The sequence below is a fragment of the Fukomys damarensis genome, unplaced genomic scaffold, assembly GCF_012274545.1.
Source record: "Fukomys damarensis isolate Sample0158 unplaced genomic scaffold, DMR_v1.0_HiC HiC_scaffold_13, whole genome shotgun sequence".
Taxonomy (NCBI): Eukaryota; Metazoa; Chordata; class Mammalia; order Rodentia; family Bathyergidae; genus Fukomys; species Fukomys damarensis.
In genome coordinates, this window is record NW_022900925.1 from 25279966 (window position 1) to 25306852 (window position 26887).

Here is a 26887-nt window from a genome sequence, read left to right on the forward strand (position 1 = left end):
AAAAAAAAAAAAAAAAAAAGTAAGATATAAGAAGATGCCAAATGGAGACAAGAGATTACACCTAGATTCAAAGAGCATAAGCAGCTACTGCTGGACCTCAGGATAGCTCCAAAGGCAGGCACGGTAGGGGTTGGGGAGCTCATCTACTCATTCTGGATCCTGAGACCAGGAAAGCCACCTCCTGCATCAGAGGACTATAGATCTTAGGTCCCACACCTAGTGGGGACTGATGACTTTCCTAGGAAGGTTTTGGTGAATTTTCGAGTTCATTGAGCTGGCTGGAAGATGTCTATACAACAAACACTGCTTTTACTTATTTACTTTTTGATTAAAAAAGCAGTTTAAGGGATATGAGGAAGCTATTTTTGTAGCTTTTCAATTCTAAAGACATTTCTACAACTCGGGTGAACCCGAGTGAGAAGTTTATTCCTTCCTTCAGCTGTTACCCTCATTCAAGGCTAAATGACAGCTTTGTGTCTGACATAGTGACATGAGGTCTCCAGGCCCCTCCTAAGGACCCCTTGGTGCCTTGGCTTTTATTTTATTTCATTTCATTTCTCCTTCTTACGGATGAATTTGGTCTTCCTTTAATCCACTGTGTACTATAGATAAAAGAGATAACTTACCAAAGATAAAAGAGATAACTTTCTGTGCACACACAAACCCAGGCATTCTGGCTAAACTCTTTGCCTGAGTGCAGCAGAAACAAAATATGTTGCTTCTTCCTCCTGGGAGGACTTGGCATTTCTTACACAAGGAAAGGGTAAGAGGAAGCTCTTTTAACATCCTGGCCTCAGTAGAGTAGGAGTGAGGGAAAGGAGAGGAACCCTGGCCCCAGGCTCCAACCATGGCCTAGGAATCTCTTTCCCCACAGGCGCCAAACTTGGCACACAGCAAGATGAATGAGTTAAAGGGAAATCATAGCCAGATTAACACAGTTATTGGGGCATTTTTCACACTTACTAATGAAGTGGGCTTTTTACAATCCCTAAGCAGGGGCTCCTGTCTAGTTGAGCTAGGATTCCCAGCCCTCTCTCTCCGGGTAGGGAGTAAGGCCTCAGCCTGTCCTCCCGCAGCTGTGAAGAGGAGGCCCTTGGGTGTCCCCACACTCCCACTTGACTCCTGGACCATTAGCGGGCGGTCTGAATTTCCCTAGAAATCTGCCTTCATAGAGTGTTAACCCTGTCCCTGGAACTTGTGTTAACACTTAACACAAGGCTGGAACTGAGGCCAGCTGTGGGCGGCTTGAGACTTGAACTCGTGTGGCAGACAGAGGAAGCAAAGGGAGACAGACACCAGCCGAATGTCGGCTGGGCTGGATAAATAAGCAGAGGTAATGGGTCCAAGACTGATTTGCAAGACCACGGCTCTGTCTGCTCCTGCTTCTGTCACAGGCCACAGGGCCTCAGTATCCTTTTTTACAAGAGTAGGCAGAACTGGTATATCTAAGGGACCAACCAAGAGCTAACAAATACTTTAGGGAACAGACCGAGTTAGGGGCTGTGCAGTATAAGAGTTGATCCTCCAGTTTGAGTGTGTGCATGGGACCTGGTCATCTTGTAAACTGCATATTGTGATGCAGCAGGGCTGGGCGGGACCTGTGGCTGGTTTCTGACAAGCCTCTAGGCACTGCTGAGGCAGGCAGGGGTGGACCACGATCTGATTAGCAGAGATGGAGAGTGCAAGACTGCACTCCAACCTGGGCTCTGCCCTTCACCTCACTTCCCTGCTGTGAGCTGGGGACTGGTAACGGTGCCTTTTCTCCCTCCCTAGTGGTGTTGTGAGAATTAAGGGAACAAACACCTGTAAAAGCACCTTCCGGAGGGTAAAGCAGTGTGCAGCGAGGGATTATTGTCATTGTTAAGGTTTCTATGCCTCATTGCTCACGCTGTGTGTTCCTGCAGCTTCTTAGCTTTTCCCTACATCCTTCCTGATTGTCACACATGGGTAGCTGAGTCAGTGTGACCAGCCAAAATCCTCTGGCACGTTAAGTCAGGAAATGACAGCTCCCAGGAACCCACTGTTGGAGGTGTGGAATGAGCACCCCGAACACACCTGGTGTGATAATGTTGAGTGATAGCAAGGTGAGCCCTACGCCATCCCCACCCGCTGCAGGACCAGGAAATGAGGCTGCAGGTCAAGGAAGTCCTTGAAATGAGGGCCTGAGCAAGCACCAGGCCACCCTATGATTCTACCTCGGTGTCCTCCTCAGGCTCCGTGGTACCGATTCAGTGGTGTGTGACTTTGTCTGCTGAAAACTCACAGGTTCCGTAACTAACTGCCTTGTGAAGTGAGAAGCGCAGATGACAGAGGTAAATGATGTAACGCCCCCCAAAGCCTCAGTGACTTTATCTGTAAAATAGAGTGGACAGCATCAGTTCTGCCTGTGGTAAAAGTTCCTGGGATCCTGGAACCAAAACAAAATACTTGGACGAAGTGTTCTGCACACCCTCCACTCCCGTGGGCTCTCCTACTGCCTGACAGGGGCCACACTCACAGCCACCCCAGGCTCGCTCCATTGTCCGACCAGTGCTGCCTCTGCCTTGCTGTCCAGTGACCCTGAGGCCTCATTTTTGCTGCCCAGCTTCAGTGGAGGGGCCCTGAAAGTTATACATCGTTCTCCTGTGTCCCAGGGCAGGCCAGGCCCAGCTGTTCATCACAAGACCCCCGCTGCTGAAAATCTGGTTCCGATTTGCCCCTTAGAGTGAGAGTTGATAGGTTTAGATGGCAGGAGGATATGGAGGGCTGGCCACACTACAAACGGAAATGCTGGCCTGTTGTCTAACGGAACCAAAAAAGGTTCAGGCATCAAACCTGCCAGCTCTAGCACCTCCCCTAGGCACATGTAGGATCCTCCCCTTTGGGAGAGATTGGTTCCTCCCTCCCCTTTCCAGAGCAGCTGTCCCAGGATCTTAGAGGAACAAGTAACACTGACTCCTCCCCGCCTTTGAAATTCCTGACACCTCAGCCAGCAGGAAGCAGAGTCTCACTCTGAGGAAGTGCAGATTCTCCAAGAGGAGAGTAAAGGGTCAAAAATAATCCTAAAGGACAAGCCTCTCATGTCTGTGTGTATACGGGGTTTCACATCTGAATCCAGTCATGATAAATCTGATGCTCTTTGAAACATCTTTGATTAATAAAAGCAGACGACTTCTTGGCCCCAGGTTTCAGACTTCAAGGTTCTTCCAGTCGAGAGCATTGTATTTGCTTAGTTTGTGGAGCGCAGAAGTCACAGGGTTTTAGTTCAGCTGCTTCCCTCTCCCCCTGCTGCCCAACTTCGACAACCCCATTACAGTTTTGGACCAGGGTGGGGGGCTGGGGTGTGTGTGGCTCCCGGGTAGAGCATTTGCCTAGCTTTGATCACAGCACTGGGCTCGGGGCAGGACGCTGGCATAGGAAGACAGCTGACAGCCTCCTCACGGTCCTGCACCCATACTTCACAATCCAATTTCTGCATGAGTTTTAGTGGGAAAAAGTACAGGCTTTAGAACCGGATGAACCTACAGTCAGAATTCTGGCTGCATCTTTGATATCATCTTGAGCAGATGTTTTCCATCTCTGCCTCGGTTTTTGATCTGTAAATTGGGAAGGACAGCATCAGCCTCGTGGCACACAGTTGACGCTTAGCAACGCCAGCTCTCTCATCTTTCCTGCTATCTGATCTGACCCCAGAACTAATTACGTGGAATCAGAACCGTCCTGGGAAGGCTAGTTTGTGTGCTTGCTGTCTTGAGAGATAGAGTTCCATTACGTTTTTCCGTTCAAGGAATTGTTAGGTTTCCAAAGACACTGTTTATCCTGCAGTTTATTCTGAGCCTTGTTATAAGCATCTGAAAACATGGTATTGTGTGGATATTTCCCCTTCACCCTCAGAAGCAGGCCAAGCATCCTGAAGGAAGTGTTTCCACCGCTGTCTAGCTAGAATGTTTCTTTGCTTCCCACTTGGCGGGGTAGAAGTCATCATTGTGCCTGGTCCAAAGCAGAGGAACAGAGGTGTCTGATCCAGTCTGGGAAATGCAGGCGTATGCCCATCTCTGAAACCACTCTGGGTCTGAGTGGGGAGCACCGGGATTCTCTTTCCGGGGCCACAGTGGTGACTGATCTCCGGTCTTCAAGGCAGACAGCGGGGGCCCTGCTCAGTGACCTCAGGACGTGTGAAGGACTCAGACATTCTTTGACAATCGTGAGAGTGTCTCCTAGGAAGCTGTATCCTGTTTATCCAAAGGGCAGCAGGCAATGGGGGATGAAGGAGACAAGTAAAAGACTGAATCAACTCTGAAGGTGTACCTCTAGCACTCTCTGGTCTTAAGTATGAAATCTGTACAGAGGTAGAATTGTTTCCACCATTTTTCACACACACGTTGGTGCACATTCCTGATACAGGGTGAAGAGAAATGTATTGTGTGGACACAGGGATGAGTCAACATTGCGTGCAGCCAACCATAGCCACTGGGAGAAGAGTCAAACATGGGTCGCAGAGCTGTAGGCTCACCTGTCGGCGAAGTCAGGCCAAGCCCCAGGCTGGACAGGGGCCACCACTCAGCGGGGTCAGACCTTCCCAGCATATAGGTTGTTAGTTTTCTGCTTCTCGACTTTTCTCCCCGCCCCTACTTCTCTCTTTTCTTCTCTCTTTGTTTTTTTTCGTTTCTTTTTTTAAACAATGTCTAGCTATGTTGTTCAAACTGGCCTTGAATTTACTGTGTAGCCTAGGCCTTGAACTCTTGGCAGTCCTCCTGTGTCAGCCTCCTGAGTGCTAGGATTATAGGTGTGCACTATCATGCCCAGCTGCCTCCTTTTCTCTTTTTATTAATTACAAACATTATAGGAAACGTATAGAGAAGTATAAAGTGACGGAAAGGTCCCCTATAACTCAATTGCCTAGAGGCGCCCGTGGCTCACATTTTTTCATGAATCATTTAGAATGATTTTCTTTGCATTTCTTATGTTGCTCAATAATACTAGATATATATTTTGTCTTTTTAAAAATTTAGTGTTGTGTAAAGAATTTTCCCTGTAGATTGAATGCTTAGTACATGCAAGGCTCTAGGTTCAAGCTCCAGAAAAAACAATAACAATAAAAGTTCCCCTTTTATAAACATCATTCTTCCTGACTACCTAATATTCTATTGCTGGAATGACATAAAATTTACTTAACAAGTACCTTCTTTGAAGGCTGTCAGTGTTCTATAACAATATGTATCTTTATGCGTGAAGGTTTCTTGGCTTTCTGGATGCTTTCCTTGGCTAAGTTTCTGGAAATGGCATTCTTTGTTCAGTAGTTGGGTGTTTTTATTTTTGTTTTTGTTTGGTTGGTTTTGCTTCTTTGAGACAGGGTCTCACTGTGTAGTCCAGGCTGGCCTCAAACTCATGGCGATCCTGCTGCTTCAGCCTCCTGAGTGCTGGGATTACAAGTGTGTGCCACCACACCTAGCTAGTTGGATACATTTTTAACTCTTCATACATATTGCCAAATGGTGGATACCAGTGATATTCCTGTCAGCAGTGGTCTATATCATTGTCTTTATCATGTTGAATATGGTTCTGTTTCTTTATTAAAGAGTTTGAGGCACTGAAAAGTCCTTTTGCCATCCTCAGATGCAGGAAGATGATTGGGGTGTGAGGGCCTTTATCAGAGCAAAGAGGCCATTTCTACTCTGCTGGGCTCCCACAAACATCCTCCAAAAAGTGGGGTACATTACCATCTATATGCTTGATGCCGCATCCAAGGCCCCTGCTGTGCATTTGACACATAAACCAGTCTCAGCGGCACTAGGAGCTGATATGGCTGTTTCCTACCCCAGCATTGCTCTTCTGGCTGCTTGTTTTCTGGTCCAGCATTTTGTCCATCACTCTCTAAACTTTTCACAGAATTTTCCAACCCCTAGGAAGAGCTGCTCACAGAGCCCAAGGGATAATCCTGTTTGAATGGCCCTGTGCAGTTTTACAAAGCAGCTGTCAGTACACAAAATTATGACAAATTTATTTAAATATAATTGCCTTTTATTTACAGTTTATGAAAGGGAGAAAGTCTCCATTCTACAAAATAGAATGCTAGTTCCCATTGGGAAAGAGCAAACAGTGGGTTTGTAAAAGTGGGAATAAGGAAACCAAACATCTGGGGAGCACTGACTGGTTAACATCAGGTTGCTTTTCTGTAAGGGATAAAGAGAGGGCTCCTTTACCAAGCTGACACAGGAGACTGGAATCTCCTTTTATGAAATCTATCTGCTTCCTTAACATTTTGGTTTGATTATGTGACATTTAGCATGAGTGACTCCATTTTGATCTGGTCCAATCTCTTGAAGCCTAATTCTAGAGTTCAGTCCAAAACAATGCCCTCCCATAATTTTTATTTAAAGTACTCTTACATATATTATCTGATCTGATACTCAGAATAACCTCAGAAGGCATTTCCCTATTTTACAGGTCATTACTTTCCAAGGGTGGCTATAAGAAAAGTACCATAAATTTGCTGATTTAAAATAACAGAAATTTTCTCATTATTTCTAGAGGCCAAAAATTTAAGAGCAAGGTGTTAGCAGGTTCACACTCCTTCCAGAGGCCTTAGGGAAGAAACACTTCCTTCTCCTTTCTGATGGCTCTTAGCGTCCCTTTGTGGTCGCTGTCTTACAAAGCTTTCTGCCCTCTGTCTATGATCACCTCTTCCTAGCTCTCATGAGAACACCATTCATTGGATCTAGGGGTCATCCTAAATTCAGATGGTCTCATCTCCAGATCCTTAATTATGTCTGCAAAGACCCTATTTTCTACTAAGGTCACATTTGGAGTTTCAGCTTGACCTATTTTAGGGGGACACCATTCAAGCTACTGCAGGTCGAAAGCAGGGAAATGACTCCCCAAGTTATACAATGAGAAAATAACAGAGATTGGTTTTGAGACCCAGGTTTTCTGCTTATCATGTGCCTTAATTTGGTAAAAACATGACCCTTATGGTATTAGTGCTCGATTATGTTGTCTGGTTCATAGAAAATGAAATTTGGTAGCTTTTACCCTAGAATACCTCAAACATCATTTTACCATTACTCTGTTAGTGTATTATTGTTAATTACATTGAAACCATTAGGGCCAATGTGAACCCCTCAAATGGAAGCCACTCATTTGTTTCTCAGGTAGAAAAACCCAGAAGGGATCAGTGACTGGCCCATACCACCGAGAAGTTAAGGGAGAATTCCAGTTGTAACTAGATGTGTTGGTTTGCAGTATGTATTGAACAGATGTGCATGCCAACACCACACCTGGTCCAGCAGCATCTCCTGGCATGTTCGCATTCACTCAGGCGTTTCTTTGCTGTGCTGGTACCTTTACCTTTCTCTTTGTTCAGTTCCCTTCCACACTGAAGCAGCGTAACCTTTAAAAATAGCCCAGAGCCCAAACTTAAGTTGACAGCCGAGAAGATGAATTTGGGACATGTGGTTTACTGGTGGTCACAAGTCTGGCAAACTGGAGTCCCTGCCCCTTTGCCGTGTGCCATATCTGTCTGTGAATATAAAATCGTAGTCAGTTGTCACTTACCAACAGGATATATTCTGAGTGCACTGTTAGGGAATTTAGTTGTGTGAGCATCGTGACTGTCCTTCCACAAACCTAGGTGGTATAGGTCACTGGACATCACAAGACACAGTAAACATGAGCCATGTGAGGCCACTGCCCGTGTACCATGACACATGGCATTACAGCATTTTTGAAGTAGGAGAACACCCTAAAATAACAGTAATTAGCATAGTGACTACATAAGCCAGTAACTTAATCATTTATTATCATTATCAGTGTTATGCACTATACATCAATATATGCGCTAGACTTTGGCACAAGTGGCAGTACAGGAGGTTTGTGTATACCCAGCATCACCACAAATATGTAAGTGTTGTGTCGCGCTATGGTGTTGTGACAGCTGGATGTCACAGATGTTAGAGATTTCTCGGCTCCATTATATGCAGCTATCATTATGCGGTATGTGGCTGTAATTCTTTTGGGAACCAACTTAGAAGACTGAGAGAGATGGCATCCTCATATCCTCTCACCGTACCTGCTTTCCTGCAGCAAACCAACCTGATAATATGACGTTCTATATATTGATGTGATGACATGTGCTTGCAGACATACCCAGTGCTGGAGCATAATAGTCAGGGCTCTCAGAGAAACAACCAGTAGGAGATGGGGCAGGGGAGGAAGAGGGAGAGACACAGAGATTGTTTGACTGGTCGGTCGGTCAATTGATTGAGTGATTGATATGGGAACTCATTCGCCTTAACTGTGGAACTGCAGAGTCCTGGAGAACCAGGAAAGCCAGTGGTATAGCCATTGGAGTCTAAAGTCTGGGTAACCAGGGTTGCTGGTAGAATAAGTCCTGGTCTGAGTCCAAACGCCTGAGGACCAAGCGTGCTAATTGAGCAAGTCACAATTTGAGCCCAAAGTCCCGAGAAGCAGGATCACCAACTTATAAGGTCAGTAGAAGATAATGTCCCAACTCAAAGGGAGAGAGAACAAATTTTCCCTTCTCCCGCCTTTTTTTTCTTCTATTCAGGCCCTCACAGTGGTGAGGGAAGATCATCTCTATTCTGATTCAAGTGCCAATCTTTTCTAGAGTCACCAGGCACACTCAGAAGTAAAGTTTGCCGGCTATCTGGGCATCCTCTAGCCCAGTCAAGTAACCATATAAAACTGACCACTGCTTCATGTAAAGCTGAGGTCCTGAGCCCGTGATCTTGTGCACCAACCTGGAGTGCAGGAAGTCCAGGTTCCCATGGCGCCAATCCTCAGCCTAGGATCTTTACTTGGTTGTCATTGACATCATTATTACAACATGCTCACCTAGAAGGGCTTATGTTTTGAAGAGCATTGTTTAATGTACCCTTTGCTTTTAGTGTCTAGCCTCCCTGGTAGCTAGAAATCTGATCAGCAGGGTCCAAGTGCTGTCTGGATGTAACTGACGCAAGACAGAGGCTGTGCCACAGATGCCTACATAGCAAAGGTGTGATCAGACACTATCAGTGCAGGGGAGCATCCCGCTTGCCCCATGCCACTGCCACCCCTGAGCTTCCTGGCCTCTGTGACAACAACACACAAAGGCGGAACGTGTGCTCCCGAAGCCTGCCCGGCAGCTGCCAGCTCACCAGCTGTCACAGCATGCCTTTAATGGGTCTGTGAAACCCAAGAACCTGACCCACCCCTCTGGGGAGCTGCCAAGCTGGGAAGCAGGGTTCAGGATGCTCACCTGTAAGAGACCAGCACGCTGCCATTCCAGGCAGGTTGCTTTATCTGGTTCCTGGGATCCCCTGATTTAAAATAAGTGCATAGACGGCAGTAGAGTGAAATTGTGAATTTGTTTTCTGCTCACTTACCATCTTCTTTGTTCCTCTTGTTTAATTTTAATTCCATTTTCTGCATACTGTGGCCCTAGCTGTCCAGTCTCTGGTATTCCATGAAAGTGATCATGATCTAGCGTCCCATGCTTCTTTCCACTGTGCAGCAGTCCAAGCCTTCAGGAGCTGCTGAACTAGTTGGGAAAGCACATCATGGGAACACTGAGAAGCAGTATGGGGATGAGGCCGTAGGGATGACCTGAAGCATCCTCGGATTAACCCGCACCCACAGATGAACTCCAGAGGCAGCCATAAGCACCCTGGAATTGCTTGCATAATTCTGTATATGCACAGTGCATATTTTTGTGGGTAGATTCATAGCTCTCATCAACTTCACTCCAAAAGGTAAAGAACCTGTTGTGCGTCAGCATCTGTCTCACTTTGGGTAGTTGGTTGCTGAAGGTTTCGATGAGCAGGTCAGACTTGACCTAGGTCTTAGAAAATAGTATTCAGAGAATAGCAGGTAGAAGACAGCCCTGAAGGGGAGGATTTCCTGGAGGTATCACGGGAAGACTGTTATGTTTAGAAGCAGTTACCTTTCCTCTCTTAAACTCAGTAGAGTACAAATCTGTAAAATGGCACTAATTGCTGCCTGCTTCTTCCTGGAGTACTAGGAAGGCCCAGGATATCGCTCTCTCTCCCTCCCTCTCCTCTCCCTCTCCCTCTCTCATCTCTTTCTCTTTCCCCATCCTCCTCCCCTTCCCTCCCCATTTCCCTTCCTCCCTTCTTTCTCTCATTCCCTTACACAGCGCTTGACTCATACCAGAGTGGAGACTAATCAATATTTGATGAATGTGTGCGTTAAGTGAAATAGTAAACGTGAGAGGGCTTTATAAACAGCAGAGTTTTTCTGCAGCAAAAGATCTTTGTTGCTAAGCATGTGGACCCTGTGCTTGGCCAACAACTTGTATGAGCTGAGCACCTTCTACTCCTGAAATGGACGTTGCCATGGAAAGGGAGCAAAGAACCCCCATCTGAGGGAGCTTCTCTGAGCCTCCCACATGAACAACAGCTGGGCTGTCAGCTCTGACAAGACGTGCAGTTTCCTAAAAGCCCAGAGGTGACCTCACCCACCAAGGGCTTGGCCTCTTTACTGCAGCATCTGCTGATCCACGTGCACCTGTAGCTCTGCTCTCACTGCAGGTCCAGGAGACCCCGTGTGCCATCCTCTCCTCCATCAAGGGGCTGTCACGGGTGGAAGGGCAGGACCGGCAGAGGGTGTTGCAGAGCTCCCTTCTAGCATAGTGAGCAGGACTACTGACTGTTCCATCTCTGTGACTTCTCAGGACAGTAGAAACGATCGCCTTACCCTTAGCTGATCACTTTTGGTTTCTTCCAGTTTCAGCTGTGCCCATGCTGAGAAATGCTAGACCCTCTATCAGTGTGTTTTCTCCTGTGTGCCATCCAGGAGATGGGGTGACTCATCATCGTGACCATAATACGATCGTGACCACTTACAGGTTCGCTGCACGTGCCAGCAAGGGAAGCAGTGTGGGAGCTGATAGGATGGGCTCCAAGCTAAGAACGAAGACCTGTGCTCCAGATCTGTCACTCACAGACTTCGAACATGTCATTTAATCTCTCTGAGCCCCTAGCTCCTCCCCCTTCAATTAAGGTGGTACCTGTACTTCCACTTAGGATTGCTGTGATAATCAAGGTTTACCATGTGGCCTCACTTGGGGTAAGGGTAGACACGCTTGTTACGATTATCATGTATGTGTGTGTACCTGTTAGGTTCAAAGTGCTTACTATGTGCCAGGTGCTTTTATTTTTATCCAACATGGTCCTTGCTGCAGCCATCTGAAGTCACATGTTTCTCCATGTTTGGGTTCCTGCCTCAAGTCAGTCAGGTAGTATGTGTCAGAGTATCTCTAAGCCCAGATCTATTTCCATCTCACAATCCTTTCTCCTCTATGCTGTTATTCTGCCCATTAAAATACTACACACTTGTCTGGCCTTCACCATCTGTCTTTGACTAGGCCCGCTCTCATAGCAGCACCTTTCTTTCTAGAACATTTTCCTAGAGCTTTCTGCTTCTTCCTCATTTGGTTTCTGATACTCCTCTTTGCCCTGCTGCCAGCTCCCCTGCCCTGCCCTCCAAATGTGGCACACAAAATACTGACTGAGTGCCCTTCAGAGGCAGGTGTCCTGCTGTGGTGAAGGGAGAGAACACTCAGCCCCTCGCTGCTTTCCAGACCCAGAGACCTGAGAGTCTGCAAGGAAGCTGAGTGTCCGGAGAGGAGGGACCCAGGCATTCTTGTCATCCTCTCTGCTGACACCCTTCAGTGTGTGTGTCCCCGGCAGACCCCTCAGGAAAACAAGGCTGTAGCTCTCAGTCTTGTCCGGTCAGGCAGTGGGGTCGCTGACAGGAAGCACAGACTGCTGGGGAACCTTGCTTCGGTCTCTTGCTCCTTTGAGACAGGACAAGAGTTGTTCGTTCCACTCCAGAGATAGAAAAAGGAGATGGAGGGATTTGTTTATGCGTAGACCAGAAAGGTTGTGTGCTTGGTCTGTGTCCTCAGGAGCCAGGCCCCCGGCAGCTTTGGCTAATGTTGGTTGAGTATTGGCTCTGGGCTTTATATTTTCACTGTGTTTCTCTAGCTCAACTCCAGCCCGATCGGCTAACACTCAGCACCCCAGCCCAGTTCCCAGGGTCTCGCTCGCAGATCCACATCCCAGCCCTACTCAAGTGGAGTGAGAAGGGGAACGGGGTATCTCCCCGTGTCAGAGTCCTCCCTGACAAGCATGTCCCCGAATATGCACACCCAAGTTGGGCTCCCTCTTAGGGAGGTGCACGTGTGGATGCTGCCCATCTGCAGTGCCAGGAATCCACCCTACAATTAGTTAAAAGATAAATCAGAGCCAAACTTGCCTGATGAAACTCAGGAGCCAGTAGCGACCCTTGCCACACATATAAACCCCAGCAGGCTGGCCAGGGGCCTTTGTCTGGTCAGGAGAGTTTAGGATTATCTGGCCCACTTTGCTGATGTATGGAGGCACTGGCTGTCGGCGTGTTTACTAACGGTTATCACCACAACGCTTTGGCCATTATCAGAGGCAGGGCCGCCCGCCGGGGCTGGGGCTCGCACCCTCTCTATTACCACCTGTCAGTGACGGAGAGTGTGCGCTGACACTCTGCAGTCCTGCCGGCTGAGGGAAGATAGTTTCTGACGGCTGATCAAAGAGGAGAAGCAAGGCCTGATAAAGAGTGTGTGTCTCGTGTACTTTTAACTTTGAGAAACATTGGCATTTGCATTTTTTCCTCATCTTCCTGGTGCTGGCAGGAACCAAGCCCAATAAATGGAGTGGATTCAGTTACCTAATCACTGGGGAAATGGTATGTGCTTAAAGCAACAGAGCATAACTACACTCTCCTTCCAAGGGAGAGTGGACGAAATAAGCTTTCACAGAAGACTTGCTGTAGAATAAAGTAAATAATTTAAATTTGGGGCTTTGAAGTGATCTTACATGTAACATCTAATCTTGGCAGTTAGCGGAACACCGTGTACTCTTTGGAATTGGGGCGCAGCTTTGGATTAAGGAAGGGTCCTTGCTGGAGATGCTATCGCCCGAGCACATGACTGGAGTCCCTGAAGTGGTGCCCATGTCCTGGGCAGCCAGGAGGCGCTCTGCAGTGGGGTGGAACGAGCTCTAGATGAAGGCATCAGCGGGTCTGAGTTCTTTCTCCAAGTCTGCCGCAAACCTGTGTTTATTCTCGGACCGTACCCTCCGAGATTTCCAACTGTAAAGTGAGGAGATTAGGTGTAGGTTATAGGGTGCAATGGTTTAAAAGTTGTGTTTTTAAAATTCAAGCAGTGCAACGCCTTCTTTAAATGAAATTTTAGGTGGCGGCCCGTAGTATCGAATAGGAAGAAGTAGAGGGGTTTGGGTCCCCTTTCCTCTTCGCGGTTCTTCCCGGAGACCCTGGAGGCCAGAGGAGCCCCATCGGTCCTCACTCAGTTTTAAACCCACTCGCCTCAGAGAGGCCGTCCCGGAGGCCTGCACACTCCTGTTCAAACCCTGGCCCCTGTCATGGAGGAGGATTGGGGGTGGGCGGACAAAGACAGCCTGCCCTCTACAGGCATGGACTCAATGCCACCTGTCCCATGTGCGCCACAGGTACCTTTGACCGGAGCGTGACCCTGCTGGAGGTGTGCGGGAGCTGGCCTGAGGGCTTCGGGCTGCGGCACATGTCCTCCATGGAGCACACGGAGGAGGGGCTCCGGGAGCGGCTCGCTGACGCCATGGCTGAGTCCCCAAGCAGGGATGTCGTGGGATCGGGAACAGGTAACATGTCATTCACTGGACATCTAGCCTGACTTGGTTGTGATGGCACTTGTTGCTGGTTTACAGCTTCCTTGGCAGGGTGAGGTGTGTGTGTGTGTGTGTGTGTGTGTGTGTGTGTGTGTGTGTGTTTAGCATCTGTTTCTTCGTATTCTGACTGTGGTCCATTTTCGAAGCCTGTGGTTTTGGGAATCCCAGGGGAACCATCCCCTCCCAATGCACAATGCATACAGAAAATGCAATGAGAAATGCAGTTGTATTATATAAGTCTCTCCCAGAAGGGCGCCTCCAGGGGAAGGCAGGCCCAAGTTCCCAGCAGGGCTAGGTACCCAGTGCTAAGGCAGAGCACCTTCTTCATTCTTGCTTGAGACTGTTTAAATGGGCAAGTGTCAGTGGACCCACCAGCCCTGGAGGGAGCAGGCTCGAAGCAGCCAAGGCTGGCTCAGCCCCAGCCTTTTCACATGCTGCATTTCGCTCCGGAGTCCTGCCCTGAGAGAGTCCAGCATCGGGGTCTTGAGTGGCTTCCTGTGTGCTTAGGTGATCAGAAGACATCCTCAGATGAGGAGTGAGCCCTGTACCAAGCACACGCGCACACACACCCTGCTCTCAGAGAGAGCAGAATCCTTCCATCTCCACATGACTGTAATACAGGCTGCCTCTCGTTTCTCCAAAATACTTTCACACTCTACATCTTTGCTGTGGTAACTGCTCCCGCCTGCATGTCTGCCTGCCCCAACAAGCCTCCTCCCAGCTCTCTGAGGTCAGTGGGGACTTCTTACTGTGTTGTGCAGACCCTGGCTAAAGAGCCTTTGCACTCTTGTTTGCCTGAGTCCTTTTCAGACTATGATTCTTTACTCTGAATTGCTGTATCCCTGTCCCACATGCCTGCCTGGAAAGGGGAGCTCAGTAAGGAGAAACTTAAAATTCTGGAGCAGGTCTTCACCAGGACCAGCAAGATTTAGAGGAAGACCATTTGGGTTCAGCTTAAAGTGCCTGTCATCATCTCACTGGGCTGTGGATTCTCCAGGTCTTTAGATGTTTGGGCCTGGCTCTCAGCTTTCCTTCTGTTCTTCCCCAGCCCGAGGCCAGTGCTACCAGGAGTTGGCTTCTTGGCCTGCCCAAAGAGCCTGTGTGTCACTGGCAAATGAACAGAACGGAATAGATGGATACAAGGCAGGAAGGGGGGAAGAGTTTGTGCAGAGCTAGAGCAGCACCTTATCAGGCCCTAGGAGACAGCTATCACTGAGAACTGGCCCCCTCTAAGCCCCCTTCCTCCCGGAAAGAAAGGTGTGGTGTCAGAAAGGACAACAAGCTTGTGTCTTATGCCACTGGGCACACATGTGCATGGACACAGCAGGACCACACCTGCCCTGTCCCCTACCCCAAACTCGAGGACAGTACATCTTCAAGTCATTGCTGTCCCACCTGGACGCAGAGATGAGGAACAGCTGGTCCACTTCCTGGGCTGTGAGCCAGTCTCCTTAGGGGCTGACCTAAGGGACAGAAGCTTCTCCCTTCCTGAACCTTGCCTGTGGCATAGCCTTCCCCTGCACGTTGGGGGCCCTGGCCAGCCACAGCTCCTAAGAATCAGAGTCTGGGGTTGCTGGACTCACTCCCAGGAGCCTCCCTCTTCCAAGGGCCAGCTTCCTTTGCAGCCACCTTTTCAGATGCCCCCAGGTCACCTCAGCGGTGTCCAGCAGGCAGTTGTGAAGGTGCATTCAGTGGAGTTGTGGAGCTCCAGGCTGGCATGGACAGTAGTAACCTGAGCAAAACTGGCAGTGATTCATCTGCCAGACAGCTGAGAGATTCAGGAGAGTCTTTGTTGGCCTTAAGGAGGTTTGTGAAATTAAAAAGAATTTAAAAAAAGAAGAAAAAGGAAATTAAAACTGCCTGACCCATGGGTCAGAAAACAGGAGATTCCCTTTTTTCAGCAGAGATTTCATTTTCTTCCTCAAACTGTCAGCAGAAGGGGTTCATTTTTGTCTTGGACCATATTAAATGTTTTCTTTTAATCTGCTTCCACGTTTAAAGGTCAGTAAATAAAGTAGATACTATGGAAGTAAACCAGGCTCCTTCGCTGTTGTTGAGAATCACTTTTCACATTTCTAACCGGAGATACAGCCTCAGGCTGGTGGCACAGAGTACGTGGCCGGGCCGAGGGCAGCCCTGCCCAGAGATAGCCAGGGAAATACAGGCTCACGTGGGGGAAATTTTCCAGCCACTCACCCTTTGCCCATCTCAACTGCTGTCCCCATCTTCCTTCCCACAACCCTGCCCTTCCTGTGGCGCACAGGACAGAGCGACACCGAGGGTTTGCCTCTGTTGGGTACTCTGATGCGCCCGAGAGAAGTCAGCGGCCTCTGCCTTCCCGCAGGCTGCTCACGTGAGAAAGACACCTACACACGTGAGGCTGACCTGCACCTGCCCCCGAAGCCTGGCAGATAACTGGCTCACACAGGGTGAATGAGTACTCTGCTGCTAAATATTTAATAAGCAGCCCTGATTTGTGAACTTCTGGAGTATGAAAACTCCTATTGTTGCCACTTTCAGGCAGCTAGCCAAGTTCCGGAAAAGGTAGCACTCACTGCTAACCTATACCACAGGGCAGACGAGCTGTCCTCAGAAGTAAAAAGCAAAATCTTTAAACACCTACCTTTCAGGGCTGAGGATTTAGCTCAGTGGCGCTGTGCCTGGCTGGCAAGCGCAATGTCCCGAGTTCAATCCTTGGTGCCAGAAAGACAAAAAACAAAAAAAAAACCTGCTATTCAGAGGGGAGGGCAAAGGATGTTGGTTAGGTAGGGTGAATAAATGCTGTAGCAGTGGGACAGTAGTCAGGAACAGTATACCATATTCTCGAAATGGCTATGCCAGTGGATTGTAAGTGTTCTCACCTCAAAAGAGGTCAGTATGTGAGGTGATGCGTGTGTTAATTAGCCGTCCCACAAGGTACGCATGCTTCAAAACATCATGTTTTACACAGTGAATACATATAATTTTTGTTACTTAAAAAAATTAGCTTTTTAATTCTGTACTTCAAAAGAAACCATTAGCAGAACTAAGAGACAATCTACAATGTGGGAAAAAATTTTTACCAGCTGTACCTCAGACAAAGGACTATTATCAAGGATATATAAAGAACTCAAAACAATCAGTCCCCCCAAATATAAAGACCCGATCCAAAAATGGGCATCCGAAATGAACAGACATTTCTCATACAAAGAAGTGAAAGCAGCAAGAAAATATATGAAAAAATGTTCCACATCACTGGTCATTCGAGAGATGCAGATGAAAACAACACTAAGATTCCACCTCACCCCACAAAGAATGGCTGCTATCAAGAAATCACACAATAACAAATGTTGGCGGGGTTGTGGGGAGAAAGGAACCCTCCTCCATTGTTGGTGGGAGTGCAGACTAGTGCAACCACTATGGAAATCAATATGGAGATACCTCAAAGAGCTTGGACTGGAGGTTCCATTTGACCCAGCCATCCCTCTGTTGGGTATCTTTCCAAGAGAACTGAAAGAATCATATCACAGAGAAGTATGTGCACCCATGTTTATAGCGGCACAGTTTGTAATAGCTAAATCTTGGAAACAACCTATTTGCCCATCCGTTGGAAACTGGATAAAGAAGTTGTGGTTTTTCTATAAAATGGAATATTACTCAGCCATAAAGAGCGAGAGAATAGATTCATTCATAGGAAAATGGATACATATTGAAGATATACTCCTAAGTGAAATAAATAAGTCCCACATGTGTAAATACCGAATAGTTTCCCTGGTGTGAATATTCTGCAACAATGCATAAGATTCTAATAAGATTACTGACATTTAGAAATGGGAGGAAAGGAGCTAAAGGTGTAGGGAAGGGGTGATACGTAGGGGAAGAACAAAAAGGGAAAAGAAAAAAATGTGAGAGAATGAAAAGATGAAAATAAAGTGTTTGTAGATGGGGAGGGGAGGAGGGGGTGAAGGGAGGGCAGAGGTAAGGGGAAAAAAATGAGAATCAAGACTTGCCATGTAAAGGTACATGATCCCAACAATGAATGTAACTGTACTGTATCCCTAAATGTACCAATGGGCTGAATTGCCTTCTTGTTCATGTCCTTAGGCTCTTTGCCCCGGTACCCTTCCATGGTCTCCTTCAGTAAAACTCCAGTTTGAAGTCCATCCAGCTCTGCTTGTACCCCTGGGTTGCTGAAAAAAAAAGTCACAAATCACTCGGATTAGCGCTTCTGCAAATAGGTGGCCACCTGCCACTGAGCCCTGATGCCTGCTTCCTAGCGCCCTTCTCCTGCTCTGTTTGCACCCATCTTTGCAGAGAAACAGAGCCTAGAACGGAGTCCAGCCCACGGCAGATGCCTGCAGCCGTGTGCTGAGCTCTGCCTGGGGCTGGCAGTGCTGCTGCAGCCCCTGCTCACTGCTCTGGCTTTGGGCCTACTGTATTTCCATTCTTGGAGAGATTCCCCAGATCTCTGGTCCATCAGGAATGCATATCTTATTTTGGTTGTTTTTCCTATTTTGCTCTTTTAGTATATTCCCGTGCTCTGTCCCTCATCTCAAAGTCAGTCACTTTCTTCCGCATAAATAGTACTTCAAGCTTCCCCATTCCCAAGTCACTTACCCCACCATCTACCTCATCTCCTGCTCTCAGAGAGAAATGGTGGGCATTAATTGAGAAATCTCTCCGCTTCCGGCCACTTAGATTCTAAACATCCCTGTGTCAACTGTCCCCTGGCCTCCTACAGCAGAGGAGAAGCAGTCCCTAGAGTCCCGGCTTGCCCGGCCACTGCTGTCTCCCCAGGGTCATTACTGGACAATGGGTCACCTCCACACTGGCCCTGTCAGCCCCCTCCCTGTGTCTGGAAGTGCTCTCCCTGTGGCGCCTGCTTTACCACAAGCTCCTGGTTTTCTTCTGCCTCTGGCTACTTTTCAGTCCCTTTTCTGGGTTTCCCTTCTGTGTCATCCTTAAGTGGATTTCTCAAGGCCCTATCTCAGCCTCTCCTCTTCGCCCTCAGTACATGGCAGCCTCTGCTTCTATGGCTCCAATTACTATCCCTAAACTGATGGTTTCTAAATAATTTTCATATTGGCTCCTGTCCTGATCTCCAAAAACATTTGTCCAGTTAGTTATCTACCAGTAAAGTCCACATTTCCAGAAAGTGAGCTCCTCTAACCTTTTCCTTCTTCTGGTTCAACCATCATCACTGTGTGTACAAAGCCCTTCAGGAACAGCCTCTGCCCTCTTCCCTGACCCATCTCCCACTGCTCCCTGCCAGTGCCAGCTGAGGTGAACCCCAAGGGCTCTGAGCACATGTACCCTGTCTGCCCACCAGGCCTCTGAGTGCACTTATCCTTTTGCCTGGAGTGCTGTCTCACAAAACCCCTTCCTGTCCCCACCATCCCCCTCAAAATAACTTGACTAATTCCTGCTTAGCAGACATTCTTTTCAATATTATGTCTTCTAGAAAAATAGATTTTTAAAAAATAAATGAAACATTGACATTCCAATTGTTTTGTGTCTAGGTGAAGATATAACTTAATACCCCCCAAAAAATTTTTTTTCCGGATAAACACCTGGGTATACATTAAGTACATTTTCTCTAAACTTTGCATCGCTCATTACACCTTATCTCTTTTCTGCGTTCTCCCACGTGTCATATCAAAAGCCCAGGCCTCACGCACAGGTCCCAATCGCCTGGCTCAAGTATTCTGGACCCATCTCTGGTGCGGGCTGCTGCTTTTGACTCCCACGAGTTCATGAAGTCGGCTCTCCAGGCCAATAGGGACTGGCTTTCTAATAACTGTTGCTCCCCAGTCCTGGGTTCGGGCGCCTCTTTCCTTCACAGTCCTGTTTGGTTGTAAAGGTGGCCGGCTTTCAAGACTGTCTTTTTCTGCCCACCCTGTCCTTCCCAGTCCCTGCTCTAGACCAGAAAGAAGAGCTTCTTGGCCGCCACACTAGGCTCTGCCTTTGCCTCGTCTGTCATAAATACATTTTATTTCCTAATTCAGTTCACCCAGATATTCAGACCTTCACAAAACAGTATTACAGCCAATGCATTCTAATACTTTCTATTTTATTTCGTTTTTTTAAAAATGTGGTCATGACCCACTAAATTGATTTTATAATACTTTGATGAATTGTGATCTGTAGTTTAAAAGCAAGTGCTCTAGCTTATTCTGCTAAATCCTCTTGAGTTTTCCTGTCTGTATGTTAATTACTCAGCCCAAAAGGCTTTACAGTTGTTTTCAACTAAAGCTCTTCCAAAGACTTCTGTTAGAAACTACTTTTATTTATTGAAAGGACTGTGCATTTTTTTTCCTTTTTAACATGAAAAGCATATCTTGAGCATTATGCACAGTTTTTAAATGGTGACAGAAGATTTAGTAAGTTAATTAACAAGTATCTGCTGATTGCCTATTGCTTTGTAAAAGATGATCTTAAAGCACTATTTGTGAGCACGCATGTGTGTGCACTCCCACATGGGCATGTATGCACAGTACTAATACCCTTCATTGCAGGACTGCAGAGATTAAAATCTCAATAAATGGGAGCCTTTGCAGCTGCAGTTGATGAGATGTACCCTAAAGCAGATAACTCCATGTGTTGGACATCCTACCCTACCTGTAGGAGTAATAGTAACTTCAGGGACCTTGGGACTCCTGCTGGTCCTGCTGTTGAGGGCTGGGAACATTTTTGTGCATTTCTTTTTGTTTTGTTTTGGTATCGGGGATTGAACTTGGGTCCCTGTGCTTGCAAGGCAGGCCACCGAACTGCTGAGCTAAATCCCCGGCCCTGTGCTTTTCTAATTGGTGCTGTATTAGCTGCCTTCCTGTCACGAGGTGCCAGGGTGGTGCACTCATTCTCTGGTCTTTCAGCCATCCCTACTCACTGGTCAGACCTGTGTTCAGAGCTGATGATCAGATCGTCAGTGTTCACCAGAAAGCTCCCTGACCACATTGGACTTTGCAGATATTTCCGAGGCTGTAGCACTTGTTACAGTTTTCTCATCCCAGGGATGAAAAATCTCCAGCTCCGAGAGAGCTTTGCCCCCATCCACTCGCACCCCAGAGATGTGTTTCCCTGCAAGGCCATGTCAGAGGCAGCCAGCAGTGTGCAGTCTGGGTCTCTGAAGTCCCTTTCCCAACACTAAGGTTTCCTAAGTGAAGCGAGGGCCCTCTCTGAACACGCTGCCTCCCCAGGGCCGGTGTGGTGCATAGCCCCGTGGGCCACAAAACCTGCCATGTGCAACCACTAGGCCACTTTGATCTGTCTGTGGCATCTTCTCATCCCCCTTCCCACACCTCTCTGTGTTGAAATGCTGTTCACTCTAGGTACGCTGAGCTGAGGAAGGTTACAAAGAATCCCTCTCCACTGTGGGCACCTGGTATGGCAATGCCAGAGACCCAGCCTTGAGTCTCCCCTCTCCACTTCCTCCACTGGAGAGGGGAGAGGGTGATGGTCCAACTACTCTCACTTTCTCCAGGCACACACAGCTTCTGGTCTGGTCTGACTTTCTTGCCAAAGACTCTGGGCTTCTCTGCCTGCTGCCCCTAAAATGGCCCCTGTCCCCGCAAGACCAGGTTTTACTGCCATCACCACCATCATCTAAGGAATGTACACAGGATTTTTTCTCTCACTTACAAAATGCTCTCTGTGTCTTCTGCCAGTGACTTCCTCCTCAGTGCCCCCATGCACTCTGCCTGGTTGCAGCAGGCAGGCTGTGTGTAAGCTTCTGCTATATCCGACACCAGGTTGGAGAACGGGCAAGCCATAGGTCTCTTCCTCTCAGGCTTCTATCTCCAGCTTGCCACTGGGGCCCATTTGTTGAATGACTAAGTGGGGTTTTTGTGGCCTCTGAAAAGTAAATGAAAGCCAGTAAGAGCAATGGGAATCATTGTTACGCTTAAAAGACATATTTGTTAGTTTTGGGCTGGGTGGTTTCAGACCTGATTCTAGATTGATTGCTTTCTCTTCCACCTCACCACCTCTGTTTCTCCCCTCTGGAAGATCCCTACAAAGGCACAGCTCCAAGGGAGTTTAGTCAGTGAGAAGCTCTCGTTGCCTAAAGGCTATTTTAAACTGTAGCCAAGCTGCACTGATCTTGTTGACATGAAGTACCAGTGTGACTTCCTTGGTGGCTCTTCAGAGTCCCTTTCCACCTCTTGTCCCCAAATGGAAGTAGAGTGACAGTGGAAAATGTACAGAGAGCCGGGGAGGGCTGTGGGACCCGAGAGCCACGCCCCTCCTCTGGAAACTTTAACACGGGTGAATGGTTAACAGGAGGGAGGATTGTTGTCAGTGCCTCCTCCTCTGCCAGAGAATCCACTTTTAATCACTGCCCTTCTGCGAAGTGAGAGATCGGACCAACATAGGGCACAGTCATGGGTGGTTAAATACCCACCTTTCCCTTGTGCCCCACCTTCTCAGAAGCTAGTGGGAGGTGTGCATACCCTCTAGATGTGATGGATGGAGGAAGGGGCGACATCACACACACAGAAAAGGGAAGTTGGAAATGACCCTCTGACTAGTTAGGAACCGGAATCTTGCATCTTAATTACCAAAGAGAGCAAGAAAGCCAAGCCATGCCAACCTGCCTGCATTTAACAGAGGACACATTTGGCAGTGCCCATACCAGAAACAGCTGCCGACCTCTGTTGGGAGGTTGGGAATCTTAGGAGATTTCTCCGGGTTCACTCCTCATCTGTCCCACCCCTGCCCTGGGGACCTGCAGGCCCACTGCCTAAGATGTCGTTAAGTTTGCTGGCAAAATCCTTGAGCACCAGACCTTCCCAGTTTCCCCCAACATGTTTTCATGTAGCTCCATAGCTTGCACTTCCACCCCTCTCCCACTTAATTGGGCTCGGGGAGAATCGCCATCCAGTCGCTTCATGTGTTCAGGACGGCTTTTTCCATTTTCTGTCCCCACCCCCGTGCTCATTTATGGGCGTGTCCTCATCGTCTCCAAGCCCCAGTTGGCCAGGACTCCACTTAGATGTATGTGAGTCCTTAGGGTGGGTTGGGGGAGTGTGAGCCAAGCCTCCCAGACCCCACCAAGGCTGGTCCTTGGAAGGCTTGGAGCGTCTTTGCTTTCATGCTTTATTCATTCCGAGCTGCTGGGAGCTGCCTGTGAGCAGTTAGTGTGTCTGAGCACATTTTCATGATCCTTCCCTAACTATCCCAGCCTCACTGCCATAAAGTTTTGAATCCAAGAGGAGGAAGAAACCCTGAGGGGCGGGTCCCCAAGAGACTGGCTTCCCTACTGCACTCTTCCCTGCCATAGCCTTGTGTGACAGACGGGAACATAGGAACTCAGTGACTGAGAAGAGTAGGAGTGGGGAGGGTGGCACTCAGGGAGGCGAGTGAGAAGCCTGAAAAGCCCGGCTGAGCTGTGCCGTGGAACAGACTAGAGTCACCCCCTGCAAAGCACTCAGTGGTCAAACCAGGTTTTGATATCTGCTCAGCTCAGTCTCAGTTCTTGCTGCACTCATAAAGGTCCATTATGTGACTCTCCTTAAAGAAATGTTTTATTTTCAATGCAGACACAGCCCTTGAAGTAGCAGTAGGACACATCACCCCTGAGAGACACATGGCTGTGAAGTGCTTGGGTATGTAACGGCTTGTCTTTGCCTACACAGAAGGCTGCGTCCCACAGTCCTTTTTGTCCCTCAAGTGGGTGCCCTCCTACCCCTGGTGCTTGAGCTGCAGGGGCCACAGGAGAAAGGGCAAGAGGTCAGCTCAGACAGGAGGTCCCTTCGGCCAGACACTGGTTTGGGATGGGGAATAGTTGCCATCCTTCGCCCAACAAGAGTTTCTTTGAGGACGCCACTCCCTGCCCCCCACTCTAAAGATGGAAGTCAAATTTTCGGACTCTGCTGTGCAGAGCAGAGAGGTCACTAGGCTCTAATGCATTTACCATTGACTGCCCCTCTTGTAGTGCGTCTATTAGTGAGTAATTTGATTTGTACCTATTCATTTGCAGTCCCTGCAGGAGCCTGGAGCTGGCCCCTAGTATAATTGGTGCTGTCTCTATTTTTACATCATTAGATTAGCCCCGACTCCTGGCCACTTGTTGTCTGCGCTTGTCTGTCCATTTATACAACCTAATGTAACACAAAATTCATTACTGATCACATTACTTTCAACTCTGAAGCCAGCCTTGTGATAAACATTTGGTTAACCCCTTCCTGCCCACGGGAGGGCTGACAGGACAAATGCACTTCTCCTCGACAGGCAAATCAATATCTTAATACACCAAAGTGGAATTGCATTTCTAGATTTGTTATTCCTCCTGGAGGAGCAAATGGAAAGGCTCATCTGAACGAGCTGAATTGAATAATGAATAGCGGCCCGGCACCAGCAGCCAGTCTGTGCACACAGCACAAAGGTACAGCCAGCAGTGGCCCTTCCATCTCATGTGGACAGTGGCACCACAGCCGTTCACTGTCCCCACCACACCATAGCACAGGGCCTGAAAGCACAAATGAGGACCCCCGGGGGGGCAATAGAGACCTCACCCCAACACTGTTCCTTTTGTTATACTTGCTCAAGACAACTGGACCAAGAACTCACTTATTTTCCTTAAAACCTTATCCATGCAAGGTGACCAGGTACATAGCCCTGACACTAAATGACACCCAGAAATTAAATCCATTACTAAACTCAAGTTTTCGTTTGGAAACAAAATTTAAAAAAAAAAATTCTTGTTTATAGCCAGCTCAATGATACTGTGATTGGTCGGTGGACACCAACTCCTGTGTGTGTATGTGTGTGTTTGTATGCCAGCAAGCATTCTTTGGCACACAAATGTCATAGTTACTTGTATGTGGCTCTTGTTCCCTGGTTGGGATGTTTGTGAGCAGTGGACTCTTAACACAGGAGCTGACCAAGGGCCTTGCAGGGACTTCAACAAAACTTTATGTAATAGTAGCAGGAGAACACATCAGTAGAATATTCTAGTATATTCTGCCCCACTCCCACCCTGGTCAACCCCTCCCCAGCCCTCATTTGTCTCTGGGTAGCATCTACACCCACATTAAGTCATTAACTCACAGGACAGTTTATTTCAAAAGGAAAAATACCCCCACTTATTAAGAAACTCTCATAAAGTCTGTACCACAATGATTAGGAAAATAGACAGAGGAAATAGAATGGTACCCATTACCATGAAAGTCATAAATCCCTAAGTAAAAAGAAACCATAAACTGAAGATACTCAGGTGGGAAGGGAAGCTGGAAAAAGCAGCCATCTCTGGAATGTTCTGCTTGACTACAGGGAAGTCCTGAGCAGGAGGCCAAGGAGGAGAGGCCTGGAAGCCTGTAATTAGCCAGTATCCCTCCCATTAAGCAGGCGGGGTCCTGGATCCTGCTGTCCCTTAACCTGTTCAGAGCCCTTGCAGGGCAAAAACAATGAGCAGTCCTTTGAGACTCCAAGGAGTCTGAGGGAGTCCTTGCAGGGGCTCAGATGCCACTCTTGCCCTTTCTGTCAGACTGAGTCCTGGGGAGGGCTGGGGGGCATAGGAAGCCCCATGCAGCAGTCCTGGGGCACAAGTGGGAGGTAAGTGTCGGGGAAGCACCTCACCTCACTTGCTGTAGTGCGGTGGCAGTGGGGACTTCTGGTCCCAAAGCCTCTAGAATCAACTCTCAAGTGCTTCCTATTATGAGGAGCTACACAGAAGGGATGCCCTTGGCAGGGTAGTACAGGACACCCCCATTCTCAGCAGTGGGACACAAGTCTGAGGTGAGCCTGGGCACAGTGGCTGCCCCATCAGTGGTGGAGACATGAAGTCCCCTGGCCACCCAACCCCCAGTGTGCTGGCCTGCTTGGTGTCAGGTGGGTAAGCTGGTGGGGGGGCTGCATCTCCCACACTGGCCCAGCCTCAGAAGCTCTAGAAAACAGATAAGAGCACAGGCATTTACCTCACAGACTAAGACAGGCCAGTGGCAGTGAATCTGCCGGTGGAATGAGGGACTGATTTCTTAACCATGATGGAGCAGGGGGAAAGCCACATCTTACCAAACTCTTCCACTGTGTCACAGAGAATTTAATTACGTTTGGACATCTGAATGAGAACCAGATGTGGCTCTGGCCCCGCCGGCCAGCAGTGTTCAAAGTGCAGCGTCTGTCCTGTGGTCTGCGGGCCCTGTGTTATCTCATGAAGCTGGAGGCCAGCTCGGGAAGTCCCCTGCCTGTGAGCTAGGGCAGGGGCTTCCAAGCCTCATGGCTAGGCTTCAGGATGTGGGTGGGCCCAGGTCAGCTGCCAGGCACCTGGTTCCCAGGGAGTGTTTCCAAGCCCCGTCTCTGCCGCAGAGCCATGCCAAATGGGCTCACATGCCAGGGCCTGAGACTCCTCCGGCCTGTCACAGGACCCACACACGAAGAAGTCATGTTGCACCTCCCGCCCAGACCTCCTCTGTTCCCAAGTCATGTCGGCCATGCCTCGTAGCTCTGAGTGGACTGCACATATTGCTCCTGGGGCCTCAGCCTGCTGGGGACACCGGATTCTCCTAGCCATGGTCTCTGGCCAGTGTTCTGCTGCTTAGGGCGCCTTCACATCCTTTCCTCACAAGAGCCTCACACGCTCAGTAAAGGCTCTAGAAAACACCTTCCCATCCTGAGAAACAGATGAAAAGCAAAGTGACTTGCCCAGATCCTTCAGCATGTCTGTGACAGCTGGGTCCACAGCAATATCTTATTCTTGCTCCTCCTCTTCCTCCTCCTCCTCCTCCTCCTCCTCCTCCTCACTTCACCCCTTTTCCCCTCTTTCTCCCCTACCTCCTCCTCACTCAGTCCAGGGCAGAACTAGGCCTAGTCACCAAATACCTCAGACCGAGAAGTGTGAACCAGTCAGCTCAGCCTTTCTGTTCGCACGTCTAGTAAGCTTGACAGGACACTCTGTCTTGTTCAGCATTTAGAGTTATCCTGGGCATGGGCTGCCAGTGAAGGTGGTCTGGGTGGGTAATCCTGCCACCCTCTTCTTTGGGCTGACCTGGGTTTCCTGGAAGTAGAGCCCTTGAGTTCAAGTCTTGCCCTGCCCGGCTTTGGTACAGGTGTTGTTGGGGGAACCTGGCAAAAGGCTCCAGACCCGCAACAGACCAGTGCCTCCTCAGGCTCAGACCCCACTCACTGCCACTGGTCTTCAGAGTGTGAAGGGAATCCGGGCTGTGCTGTGAGCTCTGCCCCCCAGTACATCACCCACACACACACACACACACACA

General features: G+C 48.5%; 1 protein-coding gene across 9 annotated transcripts in view; it reads left to right on the top strand.

Annotated features, from left to right (window-relative positions):
- Bcas3 (BCAS3 microtubule associated cell migration factor) overlaps positions 1 to 26887 on the top strand; it is a 530094-nt gene that overhangs the window by 494056 nt on the left and 9151 nt on the right. For 5 of the 9 annotated variants that reach the window (XM_010626745.2, XM_010626748.2, XM_010626747.3 and 2 more), the window contains 2 exons: positions 13503 to 13670; positions 23213 to 23278. In XM_010626745.2, coding sequence (XP_010625047.1) covers positions 13503 to 13670; positions 23213 to 23278 — 234 coding nt within the window. The remainder of the gene's footprint in view (positions 1 to 13502; positions 13671 to 23212; positions 23279 to 26887) is intronic. The other 4 variants (XM_010626749.2, XM_010626751.2, XM_010626750.3 and 1 more) reach the window with 1 other exon arrangement.